Below are 26,852 nucleotides of genomic sequence, written 5' to 3'. Positions count from 1 at the left end.
TTGCAAATAATCTTTCTTCATAAATCTTGGCCAAAATGTATTAATCTATCTTTTTAGTAAAAAAAAAAAAAAAATAATCCAAATTAGTTTATAACCAAAAATTATAATTTTTCAAAAAACTTTTTTCATATTTTTATTTTACATTTTTTTATGTTATTTGTTTTGCTTTTTTTTTTTTAAACATACTGTCACCCTAGCAGTTCAGTGTCACCATAGTGACACTACTACTTGTGGGGGGTGATGAAGGTTTTTTTTTTTTTTTACACTGATTGCTTTTACACCCATAAAGGCAGTAAAAGCAATTATTTCTCCTTCTCTCTGGCTGCATTCTTGCAGCCATTGAGAAATACTGTGTGAGCTGTGATTGGGCACAGCTTGTCACATGGTACAAGGCTGTTGTGAATGGCCCTGTACCATGTGATCTCTGTGATCATTCATAGATTTCACAAGTAGTAAGCAATGATGTCAGGAAGTGACATCTTGCTTAGGACTATTCATGTGATCACACTGATTGGCCCACCAGTGATCACATGATCGGGACCTCGCCCAGAGGTCCCGTACAGAGATCGGTGTTCTCCGGACACAGTGGGCACTGGATTGTGGTGCCGCTCGCTCCCAGGGAGTGCACACAGGCAGGGAATGCGGGAGGACGTTTGAAAACGGCCACCCGCTCCTACACTGCTCCTGTCCGGCCGTTTATGTACATGGGCCAGACGGGAAGTGGTTAAGCAGGTATGCTCCTCTCACACTCTAACACACATATCAAAGCCAATTCTGATGATTATCCATTTATGATGACTGTCTGATAGGTGCTGCTCCCAATTTAGAGCAGAAACAATTGAGTGTATATATAAATCCATTAAACATTGATAAAAGAACATATGTGACAGGTCCTCCTTCCACAATCCCCATCGACCTTTCCAGACTTTCCAAAGACAACGTGGAGGCGGAGCGGAGCGTACCTTGTTCTTTAATCTGACGAATCTGCCTGACGGTCTCTTTTAGGATTGCACATTTATCAGGTTTGACATTGAAGTTGTCAATGTCGCTGAGATTTGCTGATATCAGCTCGGCCAGCTCTTCGATGTACTTGCTCTCCTGCTCACGTCTTCTCTTCTCCCCGCTGCAGGTCAGGCTAGGAAAGAAGGAAAGACAGCGCTTAGCATATGTAATTCATCAAGCAGCAGCGCACGCCGTCTCGCATATGCAAAGTCTTCGCTCTGGAAATAGATGGGAACTTCACAGGGAATAGGGAGCGAGACACAGACAGGAACCAGGACAGCCCTCAGCGAGGATTGCTTCACCCCGGGACTGTGCGTGACAACCAGGAGGACGGGGCTTACATTTCTGACAAGAAATTCTACTAACACCTCCGTGTGTTCTACACTAAACATGTGTAATAGTTATCTGGATGAGGATGAGGATGACTGCTACTTCCAACTGCTCGGACAGCGCAGGGCTAGGTGTGGGGCATACACTGCAGCACTGGCTTACTCTCCATCTGTTCATGTGCGGGTCAGATCACCAGTACAGAGGGGAGTTCCTACACCTACTTGTACTTCCACCAATGATCAGGATGACCATATTCCCTTCAGCCAAACAAAGCGCATACACCAAGGCAGGAGTACACACTTCAATGTACACTGGAGCAGTGAGAAGTGTAAACAATACCCAGACCTGATCAGGCCAAGCAGTGAGAAGTGTAAACAATACCCAGACCTGATCAGGCCAAGCAGTGACAAGTGTAAACAATACCCAGACCTGATCAGGTTGAGCAGTGAGAAGTGTAAACAATACCCAGACCTGATCAGGCCAAGCAGTGAGAAGTGTAAACAATACCCAGACCTGATCAGGCCAAGCAGTGACAAGTGTAAACAATACCCAGACCTGATCAGGCTGAGCAGTGAAAAGTGTAAACGTAACCAAGACCTGATCAGGCTGAGCAGTGACAAGTGTAAACATAACCAAGACCTGATCAGGCTGAGCAGTGAGAAGTGTAAACAAATACCCAGATCTGATCAGGGGGAACAGTGAGAAGTGAAAATACCCAGACCTGATCAGGCTGAGCAGTGAGAAGAATAAACAAAACCCAGACCTGATCAATGAGAAGTGGAAAAGATAGTAAACAATATTCAGACCTGATCAAGCTGAGCAGTGAGAAGTGTAAACAATACCCAGACCTCATCAGGCTGAGCAGTGAAAAGTGTAAACATAACCCCAGACCTGATCAGGCTGAGCAGAGAGAAGCTTAAACAATACCCAGACCTGATCAGGCTAAGCAGCCTTGAGTATAAACAATACCCAGACATGATGAGGCTGAGCAGTGAAAAGTGTAAACATAACTCTGACCTGATCAGGCAAAGCAGTGTGGAGGGTAAACAAGACCCAGATCTGATCAGTGAGAAGTGTAAACATAACCCAGACCTGATCAGGCTGAGCAGTGTGGAGTGTAAACAATACCCAGATCTGATCAGGCAGAGCAGTGTGGAATGTAAACACTATGCAGGTCTGGACCTAAAACCTTTTAATTTGTACAAATGACCTGATGTTTTTTTTTCCTTTCATAAAAATATTAGAAAGCAGAGTTCCTCAAAGTGTCATTTCACCTTTACAGAGAAAATCAAAAGATGAACTAATACTGTACACCCCCCTAGTCCCCGCTGTGCTTGCCTATTAGGTTGTGTCAGTGCCCACACAGCCGGTCCAGCAGTCTGGGGACTTAAAATCCTGGCTCTTTTTCCTCTTCCTTGTGCATCTCTTCTGGGATGGACCAGAGCGATTCTGATTGGTCAGAGCTGGCACTAGCTTTGCTCTGATCCGTCCTAGAAGGGCTGCACAGGTAGGAAGAAAAAAGAGCGGGGATTCCAAATCCTTGGACAGCTGCATGGCCACTGACAGCTCAGCATACCTGAAGGTAAGTACACTGGTGACCGGAAGGGGAGGAGTTTTCAGGGGGAAGGCGTCCAGTGTTAGCTTTCATTTTTTTCTGTAAAAGGTGAAAATTTTAATGACTCCTGCATTCTAGAGGACGGAGTGGAGGGGGGCAGCTTACCTGGGGCCCGGAGTGTCACATAACGATGGCTTTCTCTTTCTCGAATCGCCAGACAAAGGATCCAGGGAGTTTTCACCTAGACCGCTCATGGTGAACAAACATCGGCAGCTGGAACACAAACCACAGGACCGCATTCTGTTATTCAGCTCATATCGCTATCAAAATACCAAAAATCACACACACCCAAAAAAAAAAAATGATCAAAAATCCTTTTTGGATTTTAAACTGAACAGATTAAAAAAAAAATACACAACATGTGCTATCAGGCCTTTGAATAAAAAGCTGTTAACTATCCTCACCATACACCCCCCCCCCCCCCCATACACACAAACACCTTATAAAAACAAGAAATGATACGGCAACAAGATGTATATTTAGGATATATATGAAAATAAAATGCACAATAGAGATTAATTGCAGGGAAAACCTATAAAGTGAGAGAGGTAGGTGCTCTATTGTGCGGTCCGGAGCTGGAAAAGCCTGCGCTCTGGCTGAAGTGTCTCCACACTCTAATGGAAGTCTACGCAGCCAAGCCGGCAACCACGTGTTCTGTGAAAATAAATCCTTTATTGATCACATAGTGACATACACCAGAGAGGGCTGATCTGTGAACTGATCCGTGAACATACGCTGCAGGCCACCGAATGCACACACTGATCCGTGAACATGCGCTGCAGGCTGCTGAATGCACACACTGATCCGTGAACATGCGCTGCAGGCCACCGAATGCACACACTGATCCGTGAACATGCGCTGCAGGCCACCGAATGCACACACTGATCCGTGAACATGCGCTGCAGGCCACCGAATGCACACACTGATCCGTGAACATGCGCTGCAGGCCACCGAATGCACACACTGATCCGTGAACATGCGCTGCAGGCCGCCGAATGCACACACTGATCCATGAACATGCGTTGGAGGCTGCTCAATGCACACACTGATCCATGAACATGCGTTGGAGGCTGCTCAATGCACACACTGATCCATGAACATGCGTTGGAGGCTGCTCAATGCACACACTGATCCGTGAACATGCATTGCCGGCTGCTGAATGCACACACTGATCCGTGAACATGGGCTGCAGGCTGCTGAATGCACACACTGATCCGTGAACATGGGCTGCAGGCTGCTGAATGCACACACTGATCCGTGAACATGCGCTGCAGGCTGCTGAATGCACACACTGCTCTCGGTGTGGCAGATATGAGGATGATGCTGGATGGGTGTAATTCCTGCAGCATCCAGCAGATGGTGCCAGCATTCCCATAGTGTAAGCCCCTGGCTCCTCTCTGTACACACCCCGACACTCAGCCTTCCCCAAGGTTATTCAATGAGAATCGCCCCCCATCTATGAAGCCTCGTCAGATGCTCGGCGCTCACTGGCCTCATTACCCCGGGAGGAGGGTGTGCAATCACTGAACTCTGAGAATACACTACAGATAAGATGGAAAACGCCGCCATCGGTATCAAATAATATTGTAACATATCAGACAGGGCTGTGCTGTGTAGCAGAGCAGTGCAGATATCAGCTCTGGATGAAAATACACATTCTTTGGCTGATAAACAGCTACCATATATGTAGCTAATCTGTGTATTTAGCTATAGATCTTCATCTGTGCATTCATCTATAGATCTTCATCTGTGCATTCATCTATAGATCTTCATCTATAGATCTTCTTCATCTGTGCATTCATCTATAGATCATCATCTGTGTATTCATCTATAGATCTCCTTCATCTGTGCATTCATCTATAGATCTTCATCTATAGATCTTCTTCATCTGTGTATTCATCTATAGATCTCCTTCATCTGTGCATTCATCTATAGATCTTCTTCATCTGTGTAGTCATCTATAGATCTTCATCTGTGCATTCATCTATAGATCTTCATCTATAGATCTTCTTCATCTGTGTATTCATCTATAGATCATCTTCATCTGTGAATTCATCTATAGATCTTCATCTATAGATCTTCTTCATCTGTGTAGTCATCTGTAGATCTTCATCTGTGTATTCATCTATAGATCTTCTTCATCTGTGTATTCATCTATAGATCTTCTTCATCTGTGTATTTATCTATAGATCTTCTTCATCTGTGTATTCATCTATAGATCTTCTTCATCTGTGTATTCATCTATAGATCTTATACATCTGTGTATTCATCTATAGATCTTCTTCATCTGTGTATTCATCTATAGATCATCTTCATCTGTGAATTCATCTATAGATCTTCATCTATAGATCTTCTTCATCTGTGTATTCATCTATAGATCTTCTTCATCTGTGTATTCATCTATAGATCATCTTCATCTGTGAATTCATCTATAGATCTTCATCTATAGATCTTCTTCATCTGTGTATTCATCTATAGATCTTCTTCATCTGTGTATTCATCTATAGATCATCTTCATCTGTGAATTCATCTATAGATCTTCATCTATAGATCTTCTTCATCTGTGCATTCATCTATAGATCTTCATCTATAGATCTTCTTCATCTGTGTATTCATCTATAGATCTTCTTCATCTGTGTATTCATCTATAGATCTTATACATCTGTGTATTCATCTATAGATCTTCTTCATCTGTGTAGTCATCTATAGATCTTCTTCATCTGTGTATTCATCTATAGATCTTCTTCATCTGTGTAGTCATCTATAGATCTTATACATCTGTGTATTCATCTATAGATCTTATACATCTGTGTATTCATCTATAGATCTTCTTCATCTGTGTATTCATCTATAGATCTTCTTCATCTGTGTATTCATCTATAGATCTTCTTCATCTGTGTATTCATCTATAGATCTTCTTCATCTGTGTATTCAGCCACTCTCCTGGATGTCTGCAATGCCCGTGCTTGAGCAGGCAGGATGAAACTGCTCAGGGCGATGAGATGAAAAAGGGGGCAGCATGACAACTGCCTGAAACTCAGCTGATTGGTAACATTCCTGGGAATGAGGAGTTTGGAGACTCATTCCACCATACCAGATCACGGCTGTATGAGTAGGGTGTGTGTTGTAGATCCCCAGGATCACTCATCCCAACATACCAGATCACGGCTGTATGAGTAGGGGGTGTGTTGTAGATCCCCAGGATCACTCATCCCACCATATCAGATCACGGCTGTATGAGTAGGGTGTGTGTTGTAGATCCCCAGGATCACTCATCCCAACATACCAGATCACGGCTGTATGAGTAGGGGGTGTGTTGTAGATCCCCAGGATCACTCATCCGAACATACCAGATCACGACTGTATGTGTAGGGGGTGTGTTGTAGATCCCCAGGATCACTCATCCCAACATACCAGATCACGGCTGTATGTGTAGGATGTGTGTTGTAGATCTATATACCCCAGGAACATTCATCCCACCATATAAGATCACAGCTGTATGTGTAGGATGTGTATTGTAGATCCCAGGATCACTTATCCGACCATACCAGATCATGGCTGTATGTGTAGAATGTGTGTTGTAGATCTGTAGATCCCAGGATCACTCATCCCAACATACCAGATCACAATTGTATGTGTAGGATGAATTTTGTAGATCTGTAGATCCCAAGATCATGGCTGTATGTGTCAGATGTGTGTTGTAGCGTTATAAATCCCAGGATCACTCGCCTCACCACACCAGATCACGGAAGTATGTGTAGGGTGTGTGTTGTAGATCTATAGATCCCAGGATCACTCCTCCCACCATACCATTTCACGGCTGTATGTAGAGGATGTATGTTGTAGATCTATAGATCTACAACACAGATCACGGCTCTATGTGTAGATCTATAGCTCCAGGGATCACTCATTCCACCTTACAGATCATGGCTGTATGTGTAGGATGTGTGTTGTAGATCTGTAAATCCCAGGATCACTCTCCCCACTATACCAGATCACGGCTCTATGTGTAGATCTATAGCTCCAGGGATCACTCATACAGCCATGATCTGTATGGTGGAATGTGTAGGGTGTGTGTTTTAGATCTATAGATCCCAGGATCACTCCTCCCACCATTCCATGTCACGGCTGTATGTGTAGGATGTATGTTGTAGATCTGTAGATCCCAGGATCATTAATCCCACCATACTAGATCATGGCTGCATGTGTAGGATGTGTGTTGTAGATCTGTAGATCCAAGGATCATTAATCCCACCATACTAGATCATGGCTGCATGCGTAGGATGTGTGTTGTAGATCTGTAGATCCAAGGATCATTAATCCCACCATACTAGATCATGGCTGCATGTGTAGGATGTGTGTTGTAGATCTGTAGATCCAAGGATCATTAATCCCACCATACTAGATCATGGCTGCATGCGTAGGATGTGTGTTGTAGATCTGTAGATCCAAGGATCATTAATCCCACCATACTAGATCACGGCTGTATGTGTAGGATGTATGTTGTAGATCTGTAGATCCCAGGATCATTAATCCCACCATACCAGATCACGGCTGTATGTGTAGGATGTATGTTGTAGATCCCAGGATCATTAATCCCACCATACTAGATCACGGCTGTATGTGTAGGATGTATGTTGTAGATCCCAGGATCATTAATTCCACCATACTAGATCACGGCTGTATGTGTAGGATGTATGTTGTAGATCCCAGGATCATTAATCCCACCATACTAGATCACGGCTGCATGTGTAGGATGTATGTTGTAGATCCCAGGATCATTAATCCCACCATACTAGATCATGGCTGCATGTGTAGGATGTATGTTGTAGATCCCAGGATCATTAATCCCACCATACTAGATCATGGCTGCATGTGTAGGATGTATGTTGTAGATCCCAGGATCATTAATCCCACCATACTAGATCACGGCTGCATGTGTAGGATGTATGTTGTAGATCCCAGGATCATTAATCCCACCATACTAGATCACGGCTGTATGTGTAGGATGTATGTTGTAGATCCCAGGATCATTAATCCCACCATACTAGATCACGGCTGTATGTGTAGGATGTATGTTGTAGATCCCAGGATCATTAATCCCACCATACTAGATCACGGCTGTATGTGTAGGATGTATGTTGTAGATCCCAGGATCATTAATCCCACCATACTAGATCATGGCTGCATGTGTAGGATGTATGTTGTAGATCCCAGGATCATTAATCCCACCATACTAGATCACGGCTGTATGTGTAGGATGTATGTTGTAGATCTGTAGATCCCAGGATCATTAATCCCACCATACCAGATCACGGCTGTATGTGTAGGATGTATGTTGTAGATCCCAGGATCATTAATTCCACCATACTAGATCACGGCTGTATGTGTAGGATGTATATTGTAGATCCCAGGATCATTAATCCCACCATACTAGATCACGGCTGTATGTGTAGGATGTATGTTGTAGATCTGTAGATCTCAGGCGCAGTACAGACTGTACAGGTTACCAATGGGAAAAGCCACAAGCCACAGCAATCCTTGTGATTCCAACACAAACAACACAAAGCAAACAGGCAGTAAGTGGAGGAGGACACGGAGAAAAGCACACACACGCCAGGAGACGGAACCAGGATGTCCGTCAGAAGCTTCCAGTATCATGTCTGTGCGATGCCAGCTGCTCCGTTATGTGCCAGGAGATGGCGAACCCATCCACACCATGCCCAGCACAGAGAACACAGCCAGCAACGTATGATGGAATACCGCCAGGAACAGGTAACACGCTCAGTCCGCTACAAAGACACGTGACCCGAGTACGGCTTGGTGAGAGCAGACTAGGTCACACTTGGAGGGAGAGAGATATTCGTCATACCGGATCAGTCACACCTGTAGCATTCATATTTACATAGAGAAGTGTCAGGGACCAGAGAAGCCCTCCATTCAAAGCTGGAAACACACAGTCAACCTACAAACCAGAAACAATTGCTACCCTGATGTTCCAGTGAATGTCCTACACAGAGTAGTGATGGGACAAAAGTTGGGGTTCAGTCCCAACATGGGGTTTTCCATGCAGTTGTAAGAAAAGTCCTTGCCGAACCCAAGAGCTGACCATTCAAAGGACTACAAGCAATCTAATAGCATGCTATGAGGATAATCCAAGATCTTGCACATTATGTTCTCAGGTTTTTCCTACGCTCAGCTCCACAATCACACCCAATGGACAAGACTGGAGTCTGGGGTCAACGGGCAGAAAACAGGGTGCCGGCATGAGGGTCATGCACTGAAAACTAATGACGTATAGCCCAGGAGGCACCTACACTCCTGGTACAATGGGCCATCACCAGAAAAGGTGGAGCTTTTCCTTTCAAACCAAAAGAGAGAGAAGCTGATGAATCCAAGGGGAAATTGTAGACTTGGAAGCCCCATGACCCTTCCTCGGTCCTTCAGTAGAGTAAACAGTCTGATTGCCTGACTGTGGCTGTCGATTTCAGATACATCTTCACAGCCAAAACCAGATGTAGAGTGTGGAGATCCCTGGTGACTGAGGCTTGGGAAAACAAAAAGGCAAAGCAATATCCTGGTTGAGATGGAAAGTCAAGACCGACTTAGGCAAACAAGAAAGTGTAGGCTGAAGGACCACCTTGTCATGGCGGAGGAGGATCATGAACACATCCTTGCAAGAAAGCACCACCAACTTCAATATTCTTCATGCCGAAGTAATGGCAACCAGGAACACAACCTTACACATTGCCGGGTAGTCTCCTCCGCCCTCATGTGACAGAACTGGGCCAATATCAAAACATTATTGCTGTCACATGGAGTGAGTCATGTGATCCTCTATACCAGGCCATTTCACCTCTCCTGTAAGTACCCCCTTGTCTCCGCCCCCACTTTATCTGGCAGCAGAGAGAATAGAACTCCTCTGCCAAATCCTGCACCCATCAGTGCAACTGCATCACCCCCTCATCTCTTGCCTCCCCTGGTCTCAGCATTCAGCAGACTCTGGTAACTTACTCCACTCCTCCTCATGTCCTCCTCCAGACCCTGCACTTTCGGCTTTCCAGCTCTGCCCCCAAAGGGGGTGCACGGTGATGTTAGGGAGGGTGTGGGATTCTTGACATCTAATGTAATGGGGGGGGTGGGGTGCTCTGGACATCTAGTATTACAGATATAACCGACCCTTTGAGGGCAACCATAATGCTGATATGACCCACGATAAAATGGAGTTTGGCACCCCTGCTCTATACCTAGGAGTAGGCAAAACAATATCTTGGTTGAGACGGAAAGTTGAAACCACCTCAAGTAATCAAGGCGGTTGAGGCTGAAGGACCATCTTGGTCATGGTGGAAGATCAGGAATGATTCCTTGCAAGAAAGCACTGCCAACTCCGAAACTCTTCATGCCGAAGTAATGGCACCTAGGAACACAACCTTCCATGTCAGCACAGTGGCTAAATGGTTAACACTTCAGCCTGGCAGTACTCGGGTCGTCGGTTCAAATCCCAACCATGGCACCACCTGCCTGGAGTTTGCATGTTCTCCCTGTGCCTGCGTGGGTTTCCTCTGGGTACTCTGGTTTCCTCCCACATTCCACAGACATGCTGGTAGGTTATTTGGCTCCTGTCTAAATTGTCCCTAGTATGTGTATGTATGAATGTGAGTTAGGGACCTTAGATTGTACGCCCCTTGAGGGTTAGGGACCTTAGATTGTACGCCCCTCGGGGGTTAGGGAGTGATGTGAATGTACAATATATATGTGAAGTGACGGCGCTATACAAGTACCTGAAATAAATAAAAAAACAAATGTCAACAGAACTAAGGGTTTTCCTGAATGGACTCAAATGGGGCACAGCGGCTAAATGGTTAGCACCTCCGCTAGCACTAGGGCCGTTTGTTAAAATCCCAACCATGGCACCACCTGCCTGGAGCTTGCATGTTCTCCCTGTGCCTGCGTGGGTTTCCTCTGGGTACTCCGGTTTCCTCCCACCCTCCAAAGACAAGCTAGTAGCTTAATTGACCCTAGTATGTGTATGAATGTGAGTTAGGGACCTTAGATTGTACGCTCCTTGAGGGATAGGGACGGATGTGAATGTACAATATATATGTATGTAAAATGGAGGCCTCAGCACAACAGGAGGAACCAAACGGAGATCCCATGAGGTCGCAGATAAGAGGAGACCTTTCTTTTTTTTGGCTATCTTTTCCATTGTAGCGGTCTCTCTTTTACCGACATACTACTTCCTGAAGTCTTACTCTGTTACTGCTGTGAAATAACTGCCTGGATGTGACAGAAGTGTGGAAAACGGCAAACCATCAATGAGCGAATCTAACCTCTCACATTCTCTCAGACAACCTGCGAGACTTCCACAAAAAAAATAAAATAAAATAATAAAATGAAAAAGCCGGCGGTTCTGTATTTTTAGGTCCCTGGACTCCTGGGAGTTCTCCCCGCACACCCACACGGCAGACTTTTGTTTACTCAGAAATTGTGAGAGGCAGCTGGGGAATTTTTGGTGCTGGAATAGATTCAGGTGTGATATCTTCTGCTGAAAAACAAGTCAGCACAGGCTGAATCATCCAGTAATCCTCCTAACCTGGGGTCAGATCTGGTGACATGACAATGGGACGAGGTGCTGGTTATGTACCTACAATAGGAAGCTTCCCCTGTGCAGACCAAAGCAGGGGGATCACTGAGGTCTCCCATGCAGGCCTGGAGGATGCACAGCTGTTGCATCCTTGCCCGTGTTGGCATGCCATTCACTTCAATTGGGACACGAAGTTGCGCAGGTACAGCCGTTGTGTCCTAATGTAACACGCGGGTGTGTGCGTGTCCCCAATCACTCCCTGTATGTGTTCAGGGACCCACACCCGCATGTTATATTAGGACACAGTGCCAGTGCAACCTCCTGTCCCAATTGAAGACGGCCTTGCATGGGAGACGCTTGTCTGCACCCCTTGTGAATGGGCCCAAATAATATTTATCAATGGAAAAAAAAAAAAAGATACACCTGGGGCCTGTATAATCGGGATCCCGAGCAACACTCCCCAGTGACCTTGTGTGTCTTCCCTGTAAATCCTATTACTCTGACCGGCTTAACACTACGCTGACCTCGCCCGTCTGCCCCGATGATGGTAGAAGTGGAGGGCGGGACTCTGCTAGAACATTCCAGAATCATTAGGCCCTTGGTACACGGGACTGTCTAGGTCAGTGGTACTCAACCTTCCTAATGCCGTGACCCTTTAATACAGTTCCTCATGTTGTGGTGACCCCCAACCATAAAATTATTTACCCAGTAATTATAATTCATGAAGTGTCGTTTTACCTCCAATACTGCTGCTTTCAACACAGTAGCTGCTTTTAACAGAGTAGCTGCTTTCAACACAGTAGCTGCTTTCAACACAGTAGCTGCTTTCAACACAGCAGCTGCTTTCAACACAGCAGCTGCTTTCAACACAGCAGCTGCTTTCAACACAGCAGCTGCTTTCAACACAGCAGCTGCTTTCAACACAGCAGCTGCTTTCAACACAGCAGCTGCTTTCTACACAGCAGCTGCTTTCTACACAGCAGCTGCTTTCTACACAGCAGCTGCTTTCTACACAGCAGCTGCTTTCTACACAGCAGCTGCTTTCTACACAGCAGCTGCTTTCTACACAGCAGCTGCTTTCTACACAGCAGCTGCTTTCTACACATCGGAAATATGTGTTTTCCAATGGTCTTAGGCGACCCCTGTGAAAGGGTCGTTCGACCCCCAAAGGGGTCGCGACCCACAGGTTGAGAACCACTGGGTCTAGGTGCAGTGCGTCCAGAAGGTCAAGCAATGCTGCCTGCATGTTTATAGCAGGCTGTGGCTGTACTGAGAGCAGCAACCAGCCCCATCCAGCCGCAGCCTGCCATAGGATTTGACAGGCGGCAGGGCTTGATGCAGCTGGTTTGGAGGGGTGGTATGCACTGCACTTAGGTGGCCCCGTGTGCAAGGGGCCTTAAACAACAAAACCCCTCAGGATAGGCCTACAACCAGCAAACACTGACAGCTTACATCCCTTAAAGCCCTCCTCTAAAGGCAGCTTCCAGCAATGAAGTTGAAACAAAAATAAGATTAAAAAAAAAAAAAAAAAAAAACTTTAAATCTTATAAATCCAACATCTTTCAAACCCAGATGTTACCCAGTAAAAGCTGCAATAACATCATCATTGTGCTGTACAAAGCCTGTGCAGAAAACAGCCGTGGGAGGGGCCAGCAGCTCCACCCACTACAGGGCTGCCTGCAGAGGACTACAAGAGGGTGAGGAGACAAGACCATTCACCCTGCACAAGGAGAGTGAGCAGAGCTGTGGGAGGGGCCTAGCAGGCTCCACCCACTACAGAAACCCACACAAGGGGGCAGACACAAGACCAGTGCCCCTGCACAAGAAGAGAAAGCAGAACTGTGGGAGGGGCCAAGAAGGCTCCACCCTCTAGACTGCCTACAGAAAACTACCTGAAGGGGCAGACAAGACCAGTCCCCCTGCACAAGGAAAGCGAGCAGAGCTGTGGGACGGACCCAGCAGGCTCCACCCACTAAAGAAAACTATATGAGGGGGGTGGAGACAAGACCAGTCACCCTGCACAAGAAGAGAGTAGAGCTGTAGGAGGAGCCCAAAACTATAGGAGAAGTCGTGATAAGATCAGTCACCCTACACAAAGAGACAGCAGAGCTGTGGGAGGGGCCCAACAGGCTCCACCCACTACAGGCTGCATGCAGAAAACTACAGGGGGGGCGGAAACAAGACCAGTCCCCCTACAGGAGCAGTCCTTATTACAGCAAGTAAAGTCTCATACTGGATTACTGCACCACGACCAATACTACAGGAGGGGGCGGAGAGAAGAGCTGCGAGAGGCGCCCAGCAGGCTCCACCCACTACAGAAAACTACAGGAGGGGGCGGACGCAAGACCAGTCACTCTGCACAAGGAGAGAGAGAAGAGCTGCGAGAGGGGCCCAGCAGGCTCCACCCACTACAGAAAACTACAAGAGGGGGCGGACACAAGACCAGTCACTCTGCACAAGGAGAGAGAGAAGAGCTGCGAGAGGGGCCCAGCAGGCTCCACCCACTACAGAAAACTACAGGAGGGGGCGGAGACAAGACCAGTCACTCTGCACAAGGAGAGAGAGAAGAGCTGCGAGAGGGGCCCAGCAGGCTCCACCCACTACAGAAAACTACAAGAGGGGGCGGACACAAAACCAGTCACTCTGCACAAGGAGAGAGAGAAGAGCTGCGAGAGGGGCCCAGCAGGCTCCACCCACTACAGAAAACTACAGGAGGGGGCGGAGGCAAGACCAGTCACTCTGCACAAGGAGAGAGAGAAGAGCTGCGAGAGGGGCCCAGCAAGCTCCACCCACTACAGAAAACTACAGGAGGGGGCGGACACAAGACCAGTCACTCTGCACAAGGAGAGAGAGAAGAGCTGCGAGAGGGGCCCAGCAGGCTCCACCCACTACAGAAAACTACAGGAGGGGGCGGACACAAGACCAGTCACTCTGCACAAGGAGAGAGAGAAGAGCTGCGAGAGGGGCCCAGCAGGCTCCACCCACTACAGAAAACTACAGGAGGGGGCGGAGACAAGACCAGTCACTCTGCACAAGGAGAGAGCGCAGCAGTGAGTGGTCTTTATTCCAGGAAGTCTCACACTGGATGACGGCACAGATCTGGAATAAATACACAAAGCTCCCCGAGATTCCAGAAGAAGACATATGACCGATGGATTTTGACCCGTACCTGGAAGGTAGGTGCTGCCACTCACCTCTGTCCCACATGAGTACCCCCCCCCCCCCCAGCCGTTATGATATTACTCACCTGAACTCAAGAAGACCAGAAGCTACAGGCAGTACAGGGCCATCTCATGGGGCATGTCATCCAGGGTCCTGCAAGAAGAACATAGAGAACACGTTCCATTAGAAGATCCATCAAGGAAAACGGAACAAATTAAAGCGACATTAAACCCCAAACTGTCCTAAACTGCAGCTTATCAATCACTCCATGTGACGGCTGCATTTGTTTCCTTTTATTAGGCTTTTTTCACTTAGTGATCTGGCCAGTAACACCCCTCCTATATAAGAGCCCCCCCCCCCCCACTCTGGATGAAGGAGAACAGGACGACACCTTTGGACAGCAGCATTCAGTCTGGCGGGAGGGGAGTGTTGGACGGACTAGCAGATTTAGATACACTAACACATTGAAGCTGAACTCTTTGTAATTCGTTACAGCAAACAGTTTTGTTCCTTTTGGGATAAAAGTTTTACAGAAATAAAAGCTGATCATTGTAAGCACCCCGTCAGTGTTAAATGGTTTGACTCATCCCTGCAAAACAGACACATCTGCAGGAGAGCTTGTGCTGTGAAAAACCACAGACTTGCTAACTGAATCAACAGATAAAAATAGATGAAAGGAAGCCTAAAAAAGAAAACAAATTCAGCCATCACCTCTAAGAACTGGCAATCTTTAATATAATAAATCAGAGCTTGACAAACTGACTTTGAATCTAGACGCCAGATAAAAAAGTTAGGAGTTTTTTGCGTTTTATTTTTTTTAGCGTAGTGTGAGTTGTCAGCACCCGGGGCAAGGCAACTTTTGGGCGGCGAGCTTCACGCGACGCAATTTGCCACGCAACAATCGCCGCAAAAAACTGCACCATGTTTTAGGGGCCATTGAAAATAATTGGCACCTGAACCTGCGTTTTGCCATCACAGTGATTCTGCACTGATTCCAACACTCCCAGATGTGAATGGAGCCGCCCTGGTTCACACACGCGATTCTGGGTGCGTTTACAAACTCACAGAACGGCATGACAGGCTAGATATTAGGGGTTTCTATAGAGGAGGTTCACACAGGTGAGATCCACACATATCGTGTTTTGAATGCTATTACAAAAAGGGTTCTGTGCGAGTTTGTAGCGGTGTGCGCAGAAATAAGCGTTCACATAGGATTGCTATGGACAGGAGTTTCTGCATTGAAGTCAATGGGAGGCGATCTTGCACCAAATCAAAGGGAGGAGATTTTGCATTGAAGTCAAAGGGAGGAGATTTTGTATTGAAGTCAATGGGTGGTGATTTTGCAATGAAGTCAAAAGGAGGAGATTTTGCATTGAAGTCAAAAGGAGGAGATTTTGTATTGAAGTCAAAGGGAGGAGATGTTGCATTGAAGTCAAAGGGAGGAGATTTTGTATTGAAGTCAATGGGTGGTGATTTTGAAATGAAGTCAATGGGAGGAGATGTTGCATTAAAGTCAAAGGGAGGCGATCTTGCATTGAAGTCAAAGGGAGGCGATCTTGCATTGAAGTCAAAGCGAGGCGATCTTGCATTGAAGTCAATGGGAGGCGATCTTACATTGAAGTCAATGGGAGGCGATCTTACATTGAAGTCAATGGGAGGCGATCTTACATTGAAGTCAAAGCGAGGCGATCTTGCATTGAAGTCAAAGCGAGGCGATCTTACATTGAAGTCAATGGGAGGCGATCTTACATTGAAGTCAATGGGAGGCGATCTTACATTGAAGTCAATGGGAGGCGATCTTACATTGAAGTCAATGGGAGGCGATCTTACATTGAAGTCAATGGGAGGTGGTCTTACATTGAAGTCAATGGAAGACGAGCTTACATTGAAGTCAATGGGAGGCGATTTTGCATTGAAGTCAAAGGAAAGCGATTTTACATTTATACCCAGTTGCAGTGGATGGGAGTAGTGAGGGGTTATATACCCCCTGTCAGGTGTTTGCTGCTGTCTCTGCATGGGGGAGATTCACCCTCTCTTGGCCACCATTGAAAGTGATTGCATATGCACATTTTTTCAGTTATTACCAGAAAAGGAACAGAGGGGAAATTTTTATTATACAGGATTTATGGCGCCAACAGTTTGCTCAGCGCTTTACAATATAACGGGGGACAATACAGCAACAATACAGTTCAATACAAGAGGGATAGGAGGGCTCTGATCCTGGGAGCTTACAATCTAGGGGGGAGGGGCTAGCGGTACAAAAGGTAATAACTGTGGAGGATGGACTGGTGGGAGGAATAGAAGATTCCATTATTAGCTGAGGGCGGGATAGGCTTCCCTGAAGAGAGGTGTTCAGAGATTGCCTAAAAGCGAGCAGATCAGGCGATAGTCAGAATGGGGTAGAGAGTTCCAAAGGATGGGGAAGGAAACATGCTCTGCTGACAAGAGGATTCCTCTCACTTCTCACTACACAACAGGAAGCAAAGTGATATCTGCACCCCCTAACAAAAACAAAAAAACACCTCACCCTACTAAGCAAATGGAAACAAATCCGACTCCTTAATGAACACACAGAAGATCCTCAGATTACACTCCTTTAGGTGTCACACATCCCGCCTAGCACTTTATTTTCAAACACTTTCTTGCGTTTTAAATGCTACTGATAACAAAAGCCAAGGTGTTTATAAGAGACTGATTAATTACGAAGACATCAGACTATGGCACTTGAGGGATAACTGGGAAGGAGAGCCTCCCGAGGCTGTCAGACGGACCCCCCGGGGTTCTCCTATTCCTGGCTGGGCCCCATCTGGCAATATTGAGGACAGACAGGAACAAGAATAGACTCCATGGATCATGGGGAAGAGTCTACATTGCCAATCGCATACAAACAGCACCTGTCATGGAGCTGGAACCTGGCTTCTCTAGCACCCGGTCAGACATCGCAGCTTCTGCATATCCTCCAGCTGCTGCAGGATGGCAGTTAAAGATGGGAGTACAAATGAATGTAAGAACCATACAAGTTACATTCACTGCTGTGTTCAAGGTTCAGCACATGGCTACTTCAGTCCTAGATGGGGTCTGTGGACTCACAGTACACGTTTGAGGACTATCGAGGTCACATTTCCCCCATTCCAGGACTCTCTACCTTCTCACTACAAATCAGACTGGATCTCACTTAAAGGAGATGGAAACCCTAACTGAATGATGTTTCCTCTTGTTTTTTTTTTCACCATTTGTTGCGTCTTGGCGCTGCTGATCTCCTCTGACCTCTTTTCAGCCACATCCTGTCTACAGGCACTCCAGCAATGGCCGCATGGCATTTCTCAGGGCAGGTTTCCTGATGGTGGCAACAGTGGACCATGTCTGTGTGAAGTGTGCTGCAACAGAAGCCATGTGACAAGGTGACAAGGCAGGAGCACAACTAAAAGAAAGGGACGGGGCTGGAAAGATCAGAGCCAGGAAGAGGACGGGGCTGGAAAGATCAGAGCCAGGAAGAGGACGGGGCTGGAAAGATCAGAGCCAGGAAGAGGACGGGGCTGGAAAGATCAGAGCCAGGAAGAGGACGGGGCTGGAAAGATCAGAGCCAGGAAGAGGACGGGGCTGGAAAGATCAGAGCCAGGAAGAGAACGGGGCTGGAAAGATCAGAGCCAGGAAGAGGACGGGGCTGGAAAGATCAGAGCCAGGAAGAGGACGGGGCTGGAAAGATCAGAGCCAGGAAGAGGACGGGGCTGGAAAGATCAGAGCCAGGAAGAGGACGGGGCTGGAAGTCCAGAGCCAGGAAGAGGACGGGGCTGGAAAGATCCAGAGCCAGGAAGAGGACGGGGCTGGAAAGATCAGAGCCAGGAAGAGGACGGGGCTGGAAGTCCAGAGCCAGGAAGAGGACGGGGCTGGAAGTCCAGAGCCAGGAAGAGGACGGGGCTGGAAGTCCAGAGCCAGGAAGAGGACGGGGCTGGAAGTCCAGAGCCAGGAAGAGGACGGGGCTGGAAGTCCAGAGCCAGGAAGAGGACGGGGCTGGAAGTCCAGAGCCAGGAAGAGGACGGGGCTGGAAGTCCAGAGCCAGGAAGAGGACGGGGCTGGAAGTCCAGAGCCAGGAAGAGGACGGGGCTGGAAGTCCAGAGCCAGGAAGAGAACGGGGCTGGAAGTCCAGAGCCAGGAAGAGGACGGGGCTGGAAGTCCAGAGCCAGGAAGAGGACGGGGCTGGAAGTCCAGAGCCAGGAAGAGGACGGGGCTGGAAGTCCAGAGCCAGGAAGAGGACGGGGCTGGAAAGATCAGAGCCAGGAAGAGGAGGGGGCTGGAAAGATCAGAGCCAGGAAGAGGAGGGGGCTGGAAAGATCAGAGCCAGGAAGAGGAGGGGGCTGGAAAGATCAGAGCCAGGAAGAGGAGGGGGCTGGAAAGATCAGAGCCAGGAAGAGGACGGGGCTGGAAGTTCAGAGCCAGGAAGAGGACGGGGCTGGAAGTCCAGAGCCAGGAAGAGGACGGGGCTGGAAGTTCAGAGCCAGGAAGAGGACGGGGCTGGAAGTTCAGAGACAGAGGACAGAGCAGACCTGCAGCGAAAGTTAAAAAAAAGGTACAGTAACCTGCACAACGTGGAACAACTTTCAATACAGCCCTGATGAAGGGGAGTGTGTTTGGCCCCCGAAACATGCTGATTTTTTTCTGCCCTGAGTCAATGTTATTAACCCTTTCCTTCCCGTGTCCCAGTAAAAATTCCTCAATGCTAGGGGGTGGGAAAGATCATCTGATCATGTGACCACTGTGTTTGGCTGTCACAGTGGTCACATGACCAGGAGCCAGTTGCGCATGCTATTGATCATTAGCGGAGACTAAGAACTATCTTTCACAGCTCGGTCTCTGTGCTGGGATTGCACCAGGAGCGCGCTCTCAGCACAGAAACATCAGCGTTCATATCTGTGGCAAGTGGATGTTACAGCCCGCCCTTTTCTACCATGCATATATTAGGTGGTAGTAAAGGGGTTCAAAACCTTGGACGCTTGTTTGGTGCCGTTACTGGATTGCATGTATAAAAGGGACAGAGCGTTGTCACCCTATCACAGGAAGCGGCTGAACAAGGACCTCCATGGCTCACTGGATTTACATTCACTTTACATATTTTGACATATCCCATAATCCAGAGCAAGTACCTGTATTTGCAGACCTCCCCTTCCCCAGCAGCAGAGTAAAACCTGTACTGCCACCCAAGTAACAACCTACATATAGCTACACCCATTCCAACAGTCTCATTCCTCGTGTTGTATTTTATATTTCATATTCCAGATGGGGTCCCCCCTAACAATGGGGGCAGCAGTTGGATTTGGGAATGGAGACACATGACCAGTGAAGGACATTAAAGGCCTCTGAATACATCAGTCATAGTGAATTATCCAGCTCGGGTTGTCGGAGACGTGTACGTGCAGCGAGGAGCCTGTGACACCGAGCCACATGTCGCCAGGACAGAGAGGTGTCATGGCCGGTGTGTGTAATCCGTGGCACAGGCAGGGTTTAATCCTGCATATGGTAGAGGGAATCATTAGCCATGGTAATTAGCAGGCTTTCTGGGTGCCCGGAGGGAATGGGAAGGAGTGAGGAGGGAGAGACGGAGAGGAGGGAGTCAGACACAAATGGTACATCAGCAGCTGTGCATTTAAATTGATTTATCGAGCGCAGCTTCAAGCTCTATGCAAAGCAGGGACTGTGCCGCCTAATTAGAAAAATAAATTGCTCTTGGAAGATATTTATAAAGCATTCACATGTAAAAAGCACATATTGCAGGCCTGAGATGAGGAGAGAGAGTGCCGCTGCCGCCAAACCGACTGGTGTCGTCACACACTGTACTGTATGGGATGCGTGTTCCTATGTCCTGCCAAGCACAGCGCTGAGTATGGGACCAACATAACAACCACACATAATAAACACGTGACATGGACACTGTACAAACACTCAGCCAGTCACATCAGTCTGTACCAGAGAGCTGACACTCTAATGTCCCCTCCCCCACAGTCACATCAGTCTCTGTACCAGAGGAGCTTACACTCTAATGTCCCCTCCCCCACAGTCACATCAGTCTCTGTACCAGAGGAGCTTACACTCTAATGTCCCCTCCCCCACAGTCACATCAGTCTGTGTACCAGAGGAGCTTACACTGTAATGTCCCCTCCCCCACAGTCACATCAGTCTGTACCAGAGAGCTGACACTCTAATGCCCCCCCCACAGTCACATCAGTCTGTACCAGAGAGCTGACACTCTAATGTCCCCTCCCCCACAGTCACATCAGTCTCTGTACCAGAGGAGCTTACATTCTAATGTCCCCCCCCCACAGTCACATCAGTCTGTACCAGAGAGCTGACACTCTAATGCCCCCCCCCACAGTCACATCAGTCTCTGTACCAGAGGAGCTTACATTCTAATGTCCCCTCCCCCACAGTCACATCAGTCTCTGTACCAGAGGAGCTTACACTGTAATGTCCCCTCCCCCACAGTCACATCAGTCTCTGTACCAGAGGAGCTTACACTCTAATGTCCCCTCCCCCACAGTCACATCAGTCTGTGTACCAGAGGAGCTTACACTCTAATGTCCCCTCCCCCACAGTCACATCAGTCTGTACCAGAGAGCTGACACTCTAATGCGCCCCCCCCCCCTAGTCACATCAGTCTGTACCAGAGGAGCTGACACTAATGCCCCCTCCCCCACAGTCCCATCAGTCTCCGTACCAGAGGAGCTTACACTCTAATGCCCCCTCCCCCACAGTCACATCAGTCTCTGTACCAGAGGAGCTTACAGTCTAATGTCCCCTCCCCCACAGTCACATCAGTCTGTACCAGAGAGCTGACACTCTAATGGCCCACCCCCCCCCCCCCCCCACAGTCACATCAGTCTGTACCAGAGGAGCTTACACTCTGTCCCCTCCCCCCCCCCAGTTACATCAGTCTCTGTAACCAGAGGAGCTTACACTCTAATGTCCCCAGAGCGGGGGGGGGGGGGGGATGGTTTTCAATAACCAATCACGTTAGGTGTTCGGATCAATCATTTCCCTCCCATAACACGTAGGAGAAGGTCTCAGTTTGTCTTCTTCTGGATCATCGGTGAGATGTGACAATACAACAGAACGGTCTTCTATTCAGGTTAATGATTACAGAAAGTGTCTAGCTGGCCGTATCAGAGGAAGTGAGAAAACATGTAACTAATTCTTAGAAATAAGACTTTTCCAGGAAAGCTGCTTAATCAGCTTCTGTAGCCGGCTCCCCTCCCCCACTACTCGTTATTTCCATCCCTCGTTAGGGTTACAGATGTTTTTCCATCCTGCAGATACACAAGACACGTCAGTGTACACAGCGCTCCAAGAATGTCACTATGTAACACCGGGAGGAGGAGGGGAGCACCATGGGCGAGGGGGGCCCCAGCCACTACTACATCCAGATGGGATGACACAGCCTCCTGGCAGAGGGGAATGCTCCTTTAAATTGCAGCTCACCGTATTTCATATCATCAGGTGCCAGGGAAAGATCACTTGTTCCATTACAGATTTTCTATGGGCTGCGGAGGGGAGATTACAGCAGAGGACGCTTTCCAACGCAGCAAAATCTCCACTCCGCCATTCTCCCTAAAAGTAAGAAATAAAACCTGCCCTGACAGCCCAACACCAACGAAGGAACAGAATGGCAACGACTGCTGCGGTGAGAATCTAAAGCTCAACTCTGCGCCAAAAACTCTCATTTAAATCTATTCCTTGACAGACACAAAGGATAGAAATCCTCTAAATGGGCACCAAATGCCTTTGCAAACCCAGACATTACCTTGTAAAGGCAACAGTGACATCATCACTGTGCTGTACATAGCCATGTGCAGAGAGCAGAGCTGTGGGAGGAGCCCAGAAGCTCCGCCCCCTACAGGCTGCTTCCTGAAAATTACAGGAGGGGGCAGAGACAAGACCAGCCCCCAGCAAAAGGAGAGCAGAGCTGTAGGAGGGGTCTATCAGCTCCACCTACTACCAGCTGCCTGCAGCAAATACAGGAAGGGGCGGAGACAAGACCAGCCCCCCTGCACATGGAGAGCAGACCTGTGAGAGGGGTCCAGCAGCTCCACCCACTACAGGCTGCTTGCTCAAAATTACAGGACGGGACGGAAAAAAGACCGATCGCCCTGCACAAGGAGAGAGAGCTGTGGGAGAGGTCCAGCAGCTACACCTATTACTGGCTGTCTGCAGCAAATACAGAAGGGGGCGGAAACAAGACCAGCCCCCCTGCAAAAGGAGAGCAGAGCTGTAGGAGGGGTCTATCAGCTCCACCTACTACCAGCTGCCTGCAGCAAATACAGGAAGGGGCGGAGACAAGACCAGTCCCCCTGCAAAAGGAGAGCAGAGCTGTAGGAGGGGTCTATCAGCTCCACCTACTACCAGCTGCCTGCAGCAAATACAGGAAGGGGCGGAGACAAGACCAGTCCCCCTGCAAAAGGAGAGCAGAGCTGTAGGAGGGGTCTATCAGCTCCACCTACTACCAGCTGCCTGCAGCAAATACAGGAAGGGGTGGAGACAAGACCAGTCCCCCTGCAAAAGGAGAGCAGAGCTGTAGGAGGGGTCTATCAGCTCCACCTACTACCAGCTGCCTGCAGCAAATACAGGAAGGGGTGGAGACAAGACCAGTCCCCCTGCAAAAGGAGAGCAGAGCTGTAGGAGGGGTCTATCAGCTCCACCTACTGCCAGCTGCCTGTAGCATATACTGGAGGGGGCGGAGACAAGACCAGTCCTCCTGCAAAAGGAGAGAGAGCAGCATTGAGCGGTCTTTATTCCAGTTAGTCCCACACTGGATGAAAGCACAGATCTGTAAGAAATACACAGAGATTCCAGAAGAAAGGATTAATACAATATTTGCTAATCCCGGAGATCGGCTTCAATCACGAATTAAAGAGAGAAAACACTGATATAAAGAATATTTACTTATCCTGGAGTTCAGATTTAAGAAGGACAAATCTTCCCTGGCCTATCCTCCTCAGTACATTACAGCTGAGACGGTCCAAACTGGTAAATGGTTATTTAACTGAGCCAGCACATGATGCCACTGACATGTCTACCAGGCTATTCTTAACTGCTTCACTGAAAGAAAAGGTCTGGTAATGAGCACGATACCTGAAGCGGAGATTAGACACAGAAGAGACTCACTCCACAGCTCTCTTCCTGCTCTGTACAGCGCAGTATCAGCTTCCAATTAAAGAGAGACAGTCTGCAGGCAAACAGCTACAACTGCCATGTTGTGCACATCCAGAGCATTGTGCGCATTGTACAAAATTTTCATTTTTAAAAGAACATAAAACTTTACACAAATTTGCAACAATCAGCAAGTGTACATACAATAGATCATAGACAGGAACTTAAAGCCTTGAAAATGTATGAGAAGTCCACCCCACCTGGTCATACCCCAAGATTTCTACTTTTAGGTACAGCGATACCATGCCAAGTCACTCACTGCTTGGCATAATCTGCCGATCTGGTAAACCCAGCTATAGAAATGAAAGAAATGTATCCCTGACCCCACCCACTGTATTCTCAAACCCGCCCACTGTATTCTCAAACCCGCCCACTGTAGGTTACATGCTGTCTGTTGCATACAGAGACATGAACAGACCCCAGCCCACAATTACAGTTGAATGGCACTCCAAAGGACCTGCCAACGGATGGCAAAGCACTATTTTTTTTTCATCAGCATACCACACATTACTGCACTGCAACACACGTCCAACATCCTGACGCACATCATTCAGAATGAATGGCACCACATGGCACCAACACACTTCACGTGCATTACCCAGATAGTGTGAACAGGCCCTAGATGCAAACCCGTACTGACACACTGCCTGCCAGGCAGCTAGCATTTTCAGAAGGTGTTTAGCAATGGCCGACTACATTTCTATCATGATGGGTTTCCTTTATGGTAAAATAATTCACGTTTCTAATGTTAGCAGAGCCTGGAGAGCACTAGCAGCTATTTGATTTCCCCTGTGTGACAAGGCCCTGAAGCAGATTGAAAACTAGTACCTAGTGAGTCTAAGAACGGCTGCTGAACTAGTACTGAACCTGGAAGTCAAAGAATGGCTGCTCAACTAGTAATGGGCCAGGGAGTCAAAGAATGGATGCCAAATTAGTGCTGGGCTAGCAAGTGGAATAACGGCTGCTGAACTAGTACTGGGCCAGGGAGTTGAAGAATGGTTATGGTTGCTGAACTAGTACTGGGCAAGGAAGTGGAAGAACAGCTGCTCAACCAGTAATGGGCCAGGGAGTCAAAGAACGGATGCCGAATTAATACTGGGCTAGCAAGTCGAATAATGGCTGCTGAGATAGTACTGAACCAGGAAGTTGAAGATCAGCTGCTACATAACTTCTTGGCCAGGTAACTGAAGAACGGCTGCTGAAGTAGTACTGGGCCAGGGAGCTTGAAGAACGGCTGCTGAAGTAGTACTGGGCCAGGGAGCTTGAAGAATGGCTGCTGAAGTAGTACTGGGCCAGGGAGCTTGAAGAACGGCTGCTGAAGTAGTACTGGGCCAGGGAGCTTGAAGAACGGCTGCTGAAGTAGTACTGGGCCAGGGAGCTTGCAGAACGGCTGCTGAACATACACAGCCAGAGTCCAAGAACGGCCCCTGAACTAGTACTCAGACCAAGGAGTCTTTGAACAGTCGCCGATGTCAACTTACACAGGTGTCTCACTTTCCGACACAATCCCTTTAATGACAAAATTGATGGACTTGTCACTGATGTGACATGATGAAGTGACGGAGAAGGTAAAGTCTGCAGGAAGGACGCAGTACTGAAATGGTCATCAATTTTACCCAGCCATTCTTGAATGACTCCGTAATGATATTTACCTCCCTGGTCCACATTGTTTGTTACTCTGAAAACATGACAGTTCGACGCATGTAATCTATTACTCTATGTGTAGGATGCTGAAAACACAAACCATGGTCGAGGAACCTGTATAGAAGAGATGGTGAATACGAGTGTCCGAATGATTATATGTATCATCACAGGTAAGCAAATCTAAAACCCAAGTAGACGTAGCAAAGAGAGCTCAACCAGGGCAGGGAGACCTCAACCTTCAAGATTAAATGTCATACTGTACTCTTGAAGATTGAGGTCTCCCTGCCCTGGCTGAGGTGGAGGAGGTCTCCCTGCCCTGGCTGAGGTGGAGGAGGTCTCCCTGCCCTGGCTGAGGTGGAGGAGGTCTCCCTGCCCTGGCTGAGGTGGAGGAGGTCTCCCTGCCCTGGCTGAGGTGGAGGAGGTCTCCCTGCCCTGGCTGAGGTGGAGGAGGTCTCCCTGCCCTGGCTGAGGTGGAGGAGGTCTCCCTGCCCTGGCTGAGGTGGAGGAGATCTCCCTGCCACGGTTGAGGTCTCCCTGCCACGATTGAGGTGGAGGTCTCCCTGCCACGGTTGAGGTGGAGGTCTCCCTGCCACGATTGAGGTTCATTTCAGCAATACATACACATCCCCCATGTTTTACACCCGGGAGTTGTCGATAGTTCTCTTCCTGGTATGCTAGTGTGCCGGCACAAGTACCGGCAGCTGCAACCACTCACACAGAGAAAGGCGGGACCCGTGGGCGGGTGCCATTGATCTTAAAGTGTTACTAAACCCTGAACCCAGCGTTCAATATATCTGCTCTCCCCAGACCCCGCATTCACTATATCCGCTCTCCCCAGACCCCGCATTCACTATATCCGCTCTCCCCGGACCCCACATTCACTATATCCGCTCTCCCACAGTACACAGAAAACAAAATTGGCCTGGACAGGAAGGGGGTGAAAGTGTCCGGACTGGAAGTGGTTAAATTTAGACAATTGAGCAGAAATAGGACAGGTCCACTTTAACAACACAGGTGAGTCCCTGCAATCTCCTCATACAAGGCCGACAGAGAGGACATTTCCGCTCGCTATTCAACAAAAAAACAAGAAGTAAAATTTTTTTTTTTTTAAATGAAGAGCATGTGGGGAATTGCGCGTGTCCTAATAAATATAGTAATTAGTTTCAGGAGCAGTGGGAGATCTTCGTTCAAAGCTTAGATTAACCACAGGCCAGAAAAACTGCATTTCACAGCTATGAATTCATTTCTGGACACTGTACTTAAAATTGTTATCAACACAGATTAAATCAGCGAGGATCTTCCAAGCCAAGGAAAAAA

At 47.9% G+C, this 26,852-nt stretch overlaps 1 protein-coding gene across 7 annotated transcripts in view; it reads right to left on the bottom strand.

Moving 5' to 3' along the window:
- NCOA3 (nuclear receptor coactivator 3) overlaps positions 1-26,852 on the bottom strand; it is a 220,737-nt gene that overhangs the window by 49,502 nt on the left and 144,383 nt on the right. For all 7 annotated transcript variants that reach the window (XM_089653111.1, XM_089653110.1, XM_089653113.1 and 4 more), the window contains exons 2-4: positions 14,779-14,846; positions 3,053-3,160; positions 963-1,135 (exon numbers count right to left, since the gene is read on the bottom strand). In XM_089653111.1, the coding sequence (XP_089509237.1) occupies positions 963-1,135; positions 3,053-3,141 (262 nt within the window). In that variant the 5' untranslated portion in view covers positions 3,142-3,160; positions 14,779-14,846. The remainder of the gene's footprint in view (positions 1-962; positions 1,136-3,052; positions 3,161-14,778; positions 14,847-26,852) is intronic.

The sequence above is a fragment of the Staurois parvus genome, unplaced genomic scaffold (assembly GCF_062004578.1).
Source record: "Staurois parvus isolate SC_StPar_1 unplaced genomic scaffold, SC_StPar_1.0 ptg000699l, whole genome shotgun sequence".
NCBI classification, from domain to species: domain Eukaryota; kingdom Metazoa; phylum Chordata; class Amphibia; order Anura; family Ranidae; genus Staurois; species Staurois parvus.
The sequence above is the reverse complement of the archived record's forward strand: the minus strand, read 5'-3'. Positions and strand labels throughout refer to the sequence as shown.